General features: G+C 44.9%; 1 protein-coding gene across 1 annotated transcript in view; it reads right to left on the bottom strand.

Moving 5' to 3' along the window:
- The window catches only part of arhgef28a (Rho guanine nucleotide exchange factor (GEF) 28a), a 39,051-nt gene that overhangs the window by 3,347 nt on the left and 29,690 nt on the right, over positions 1 to 6,014 (bottom strand). The window contains 3 exon segments of the mRNA XM_054612401.1: positions 2,119 to 2,404; positions 4,428 to 4,946; positions 5,671 to 5,718. Of these exon segments, the coding sequence (XP_054468376.1) occupies positions 2,119 to 2,404; positions 4,428 to 4,946; positions 5,671 to 5,718 (853 nt within the window).

Raw genomic sequence — 6,014 nt, 5'->3', positions numbered from 1 at the left:
ACGATTGGCCGATTTTATTCACTGTCTTTTCGGAGTATTTCTTTGCAGGCTCTCATGGGATGCACTGAGGAATGCATTGTGGGTAGATGCGAGCTGGAACGCAGGGCGCGTTGTAGATTGCAGCCACGTATACACTCCTGGCTTGTTAACAAGTGACTCAGGTTTCACCGGGGCTCATGTGTGCTCAATAACGAGGAAAGGTTAATAAGCTGATCAATGAGGAAGACATTGTGCCGGTAAACAATACCTGAAACTCGACATAACACTGAGGTCATTTTTTTTACAAGGGATGAAACACCGCCTGTCATGAATATTAGAATGAGCTTGTGCATGAATGCATTATGGGACAGGCGAACGTGGGAGTGTAGCAGATACATCGCGAGCAAAGCGCAGATTAATACGTGTACGCATCTCTCATTTCCCTGCTCGCACCTATCCCCCCCCACCCCCGCCACCACCACCACCCCCGCCCTTCTCCTGATGCGACGACAAGTCGTGCCGTAATGAGTTTTGTAAAGATTTTTTTAGATCGATGTCCCAATCAGGCCGCCATCGCCTGTGAACTGTGATTCACATGCCTGTTGTCTGCCCTGCCAGTCGATAGATAGAGGAACCATTGATTTTCTCTTCGTTTGGCAGGCAGCGGCGGGGGCGGGGCACGGATCGCTGCAGGTGGAGGTGGAGGTGGTGGTGGAGGAAGGGTGGTGTCTTTGTCAGGAGACACTGATTAACTGAGAGGAAGGACAGACAGGGCCTCACCAGGGATAGTGTGCGTACAGTACACTGTCACACACTCTGCAGACGGAGGGGTTTGTTTACATTCTCACAGGAAGCAGATTCCTCACTTATGTAGAGCAGCAGAGACAGGATGAGAACCGCACACGGCTGTCACATACAAGAGGCATTCGAGCTGTGTAATGTCTCGCCATAAGAGCTAAGATACAGGATATTAAGCATAACCAGTAATGGAAATTATTAATTGAGCCACTCGATGCAATCTTTAAAAGAAATCTCAAATCTTAATACGGAAATGAATTAAGTTACGTGCTCAACAATCTAATCAAATCATTTTCTCCGTAGCTTTTGTTTCTACCTTTAATTGCTTTAAAAGTGTCCTTATTAGAGTAATAATTAAAGTGACACAACCCAGGCAAAAACATTGGTTTTCATGCACTGGTCAATTTTTTTTTCTTTCTCTCAGACTAGTGGAAATATTTAACTGCTTTTTTTAACTGCCTATTTGCGTATGTAGATTTCTAAATTCACCCACAAAGTAAGCATCAGCCAATGCCTCATTTGCATATTTAAAGATACCATTTCACAAAACCTGTCTGTCGAGATGCAAGTTATCATCTGGGGAAGTTTCATGGTGATAAAATACAGCGCACCTGTAGCGCTTCAAAAAATGTAGTGAATTTTACAATCAATATCTGTAAAGGCCATCTATGATTTTTCTAATACTCATAAACAGAAATCTCCACTTCAGCAGAACTTTCATACACCAACTACACCTTTTTATATTCTGAAGGTTTTGACTGAGGGGGTTGTTCATATATCATTCATAGCCTGATTTATAGATATTACCAAAAACAAAGAGGAAATAGAGTAAAATCTAAGAGTTTCAGTAGATAATCACTGGAATAAGTAAAATGAAGAAAACCAACTACTCATTTGAGTTCTTATTTTAGATCTTCCAATCAAACTTCTGAAACATTTAGACACTGCTTTAGTTTAGGGGTTACAAGCCAAAAAGGCTTGGAGACAAAGTCTTTAATGATATAAAACGCGTTGTCAATGTCTTTTGCTTTTGGACTGTTTGTTGGACAAAATAAGACATTTGAAAATGGCACCTTGGCCTTCAGGATATCGTAAGAGGCATTTTACAGACATTTTATAGATCAAAGGATAAACAACAGGTGAAATGATAATAACCTTTAGTTACAGCCCTAGTCTACACACCAGACAGACCAAAACACAGACCAAACTATCCTAAATAACATGTTTTATGGTAGCAGGAGACAAGAAAAATGAAAATATGAGTCCTAATTGGCCCCTTGCCGCATATCAATTTGTGTTTTGCTTTAAACCTCCTGTATAACAGCCGGTAAAACTTCTTACCATTGGGCGTGTGCTGCAGCTCCAGCCTTCCTGCCGGGCTGTAGAGGTATCCTGTCCCCATCATCCATCCCTGGGAGTCTGAGTGTGGGCTGTGGGGATTCTTAGCCAAGGGGGTCTGTCTGCTGTTGGATCTTGCCAGCAGGGTGTTGAGACAATTGTGCGTGCTGGGGTCATTTCTCTTGTGGTGGACGTGACGGTTGTTGACGCTGGTGCTGGCGAACGCAGCCTCGTTCACAAACACGGAGCCGTTACCGGCGAGGTCTCTGGACTGACTTGGCGGCGAGTCCTGGAGGAGAGAGAGAGCGTCATCACGGTCATGTTCAGAGACAGAAATGAACGGTGAAAATCACACTGTGAAAAGGCATTTTTAGATGAAGCTCATATTCTTGCACGGATGACGAACGTTGATGATTGGATTGTTTCTACACATTTGAAATCATTTAACAATGCACTGATGCATTCGCTTGGAGAATCAGGAAATACATTTTATAATTTCAAACTTCCAAAAGCAACGAGAGGTTCTGTTAATAGACCTTCAGATAATTTTCTCTAAAGCTGTATTTTAAAAGAATTACAAGGGCAGCTCACTCAAAACATATTTTCCCATTTACCTCTAGAGGCATCTGGTATACCTGATAAAAAATGTGGTTTTATTTGTCCAGGTTCTCAAAACATCTGTCTCTAAGATTTCTGCTTTTACTCAATACAATTGAAGCAAATAGAGTTTCACTTGTATGGCTCACAGCATAGAAAAAAAACACCAAGTCTGGATAGTATACAGACTTCACTGTGACTTGTAGATTCTGCGAAAGCGGTTGCTATGAAACCTGTTCACTGTGTATTCTGTGAATTCTCCTGAGTAATTAAGTCTATTTCTGAAAAGACACTTTGCTGCAGATTTTTTTCTAAATGAAAACTTCCACTGCTTTGAGCGTCACAAACGAATCACCATTGTATTGATGTGGGATATCTCAAAACCCTGGAGAAATGAAACCAAAAAAAAAATGCACGGCCAGACACAAACTAGAGGTAACGTAGAGTAAGGAGGGAAAAATGCTGAGTCATTTTTGCCAAACTGACCTTTTAATGTATTGTGAAAGGTATCACTGCTCTCTTACAGACTACTCTCCTAATACCCCCTCTCTGCTGTCCCACCTTCACATCAACATGGCATCCTTTCCTCTGCGGAGCGGAGGCAGCACAGCTAATTAGAAACGACCTGAGAGCTTGCGTGTGTGTGTGTGTGTGTGTGTGTGTGTGTGTGTGTGTGTGTGTGTGTGTGTGTGTGAGTGTGTGAGTGAGTGTGTCATTCGATCTGTCTCTGACCCTGTGAACTGCTGCCTCTGGCTAAAACATTAGCAGGGGAACATTAGGACATCCACTGCTTCCGCACGCCTTTGTCAGACCATTGCTGTTAATGCAGCCTCCACGCCGACTAAAATAGATAAATGGAAATAAGTAAGTCTGCAAAAAAAAAAAAAGCCAGGAGAGCCTCATCGCATTGAGCCTGGAAGAAAAAAATAAAATAAAAAAAATAAGCCCACTGTGGTGTGTAAATTAATGAGGGAGAGAAGGAATATTGTAACACGTCTGCTCATTTGTCTGTCCATTGGAGTGCTTTTTCTGTGTGCCTCTTTTGAACCGTCACACCTGCTGAACCGAGCAGCACAAAGCAGCACCCGGCAGAGCCTCGCATGGATGTATGAGCTATATTAGTTCCCCCACTGCTGCCTGTCCTTGTGAGGTACATTGAGACTTAAAGGGCACGGAGAACAGTGCACCCTTTATCCTCCGTGCCGTCCAGCTGCGGGGGACATTTCACCGTAGTGCCTTTCCAAACAAAGTGTCGATGATTTAAGTCCTTTTTTTCGGACGCGATTGATTGGGTTCTTGGGGCTGCGTGCCTCTGGTTTTAATTATTTTGTCGGGGGCTTTTATTTGCAATGGTTTAATTATCATCAATCATTAAGATGTTTATTGGTGAGTGGTGCTGCTGGAGCACTAAGACAAATGACGCTGAAATTGCTCTCATTATCGCAGGTCGTATATCAAGAGGGGATTGAGCTGCTGTGTGTGAATGAGTGAACCAGCCAAACTCAGGCTGATAGCTGTCAAAGAAAAGCTTCTCATTAACAAGTTAAGCCTAGAAATACTCCATAAACACTACATAACTACCTCACACTCATGTCAGGGTCAAGAGCTTTAGTCAGAGGCTTTATTGAGCCCTCGATTAGCGCCTCAGAATAAACATCAGAAGCCATTTTCAAATCCATAGACAGTTTTCAGTTGTGTGTGAGTACCCCCCATACCTGCTGCCCATCTAGAGGGATGACCATGTGAGGAATCACAGTTGGCAGACTCCTCTGCCGGCTGTGCCTCCAGGTCTGGAGCAGCTTCTGCTGGTTCTCCAGACGCTCTCGCTCCCTCTCCACGTTCCTCTGGCCCTCCCTGAGCCGCTCCAGGCTCTGCTGGTAGTCCTCCAGCTGCTCATCCAACTCTTCCCGCTCGCGCCTCAGCCTCTCCGTCTCCAGGTAGCACTGCCTCTCCCTCTCCTCCAGCCTGCTCTCCTGCTCCCCCTGCTGGCTCTCCCTGGCCTGGCACTCCCTCTCCCAGCGCTCCTTCTCCTGGCGCAGTCGGCCCTGGAGCCGCTGGGCCGTCGCCACCTCCTCCTTCCGCTTCTCCAGGTTGCGCTGCTTCTCCTGTTCTTGCAGGGTGTTGCCCCGGATGCTCGGAAGGTGCGGCCGCTGGGCGCGGGGTGAAGGGCGGCCACTCTCTTGGAGGAGGAGCCTCTGGACCTCATAGCAGCTGTCCTGGATGGTCACGGTGGCCTGGAAACAGAATGCATAGATGAACTACATGGAAATGCAAAGGCCACTTCAACCACATGTGCATCCTCACAACAGGTAATAGGAGAAGGCGATTTGAATGGGCAAACACATTTGATCTGACCTGCCCTGACTTTTTATGTGTTAAGACAACAGAACCTCACATGGTGAAATGAGCCCACCTCCACTGGTAGAACTGCGGTTTTCAGGTTCACGTGCTAGAATGAATTCCGAACTTTGAATACGAAAATATCATTGAAATCAAAACCTCAAACTCACATAGACGGGCAAAAGTGCGCACACACATCCCTTCATGCAAATATACACACACAACCTCTCGGCACAAATTTCCATTTTATACCTAACAGCAGGGTTTCTGTGTTTGTGTGTGTATCTGTGTGTGTGTGTGTGTGTATAGTGAAACAAAAGACTCTTGTACGTCTCACAGCAGAAAAAAGATCAATAGGATTCTTGCTCCTGTAGCTCGCTCCCTTTGGCTTCAAACAGCTGAGCGAAGCGTTGGTTCCCTGTTTACTGGAGTGCAGGAATATTAAAGCTGCTATCCTGACTGCGCATGGCACTGACAAAGCGTGGAGTATGTTCTCAGTGAGAACAGAAGAGGCTTGTTTGTTTGCTGGCTTTCTGATTGGAATAATAATAAAGATGAGGGCTGTGATCAGGATAAGAAGTAGCAGGTGGGTAGCAGCATATTGAATAATGCACTCACCTGCAGACTGTAGAGTAAATGCGTCAAGCTTTGGACACTTTGAGCAACCTGTTAATGGACAAAATCACAACACGGCATGCAGATTAACAAGCCTGAGTTTATGAGTTAAACTTCACAATCTACTCACAGGGAGGTTTAAATATTTTCCTCACATGTTAACATAAGGGGGGAGTCAAAATTAGAAGTTGTTACATGCAGCATTTGCTCCCCCCTGAGGCCGCATTGTGCCCCACCACACTGTTTAGGGTGGAATTCACACACTGCAGTGGATAATGAAATGATTCTCTCCTATCGGAGTCATTTACCTCACAGGTCACAAAACTGTGCCATGGTAATTGGAATAA

The sequence above is a fragment of the Anoplopoma fimbria genome, chromosome 14 (assembly GCF_027596085.1).
Source record: "Anoplopoma fimbria isolate UVic2021 breed Golden Eagle Sablefish chromosome 14, Afim_UVic_2022, whole genome shotgun sequence".
NCBI lineage: Eukaryota > Metazoa > Chordata > Actinopteri > Perciformes > Anoplopomatidae > Anoplopoma > Anoplopoma fimbria.
The sequence above is the reverse complement of the archived record's forward strand: the minus strand, read 5'-3'. Positions and strand labels throughout refer to the sequence as shown.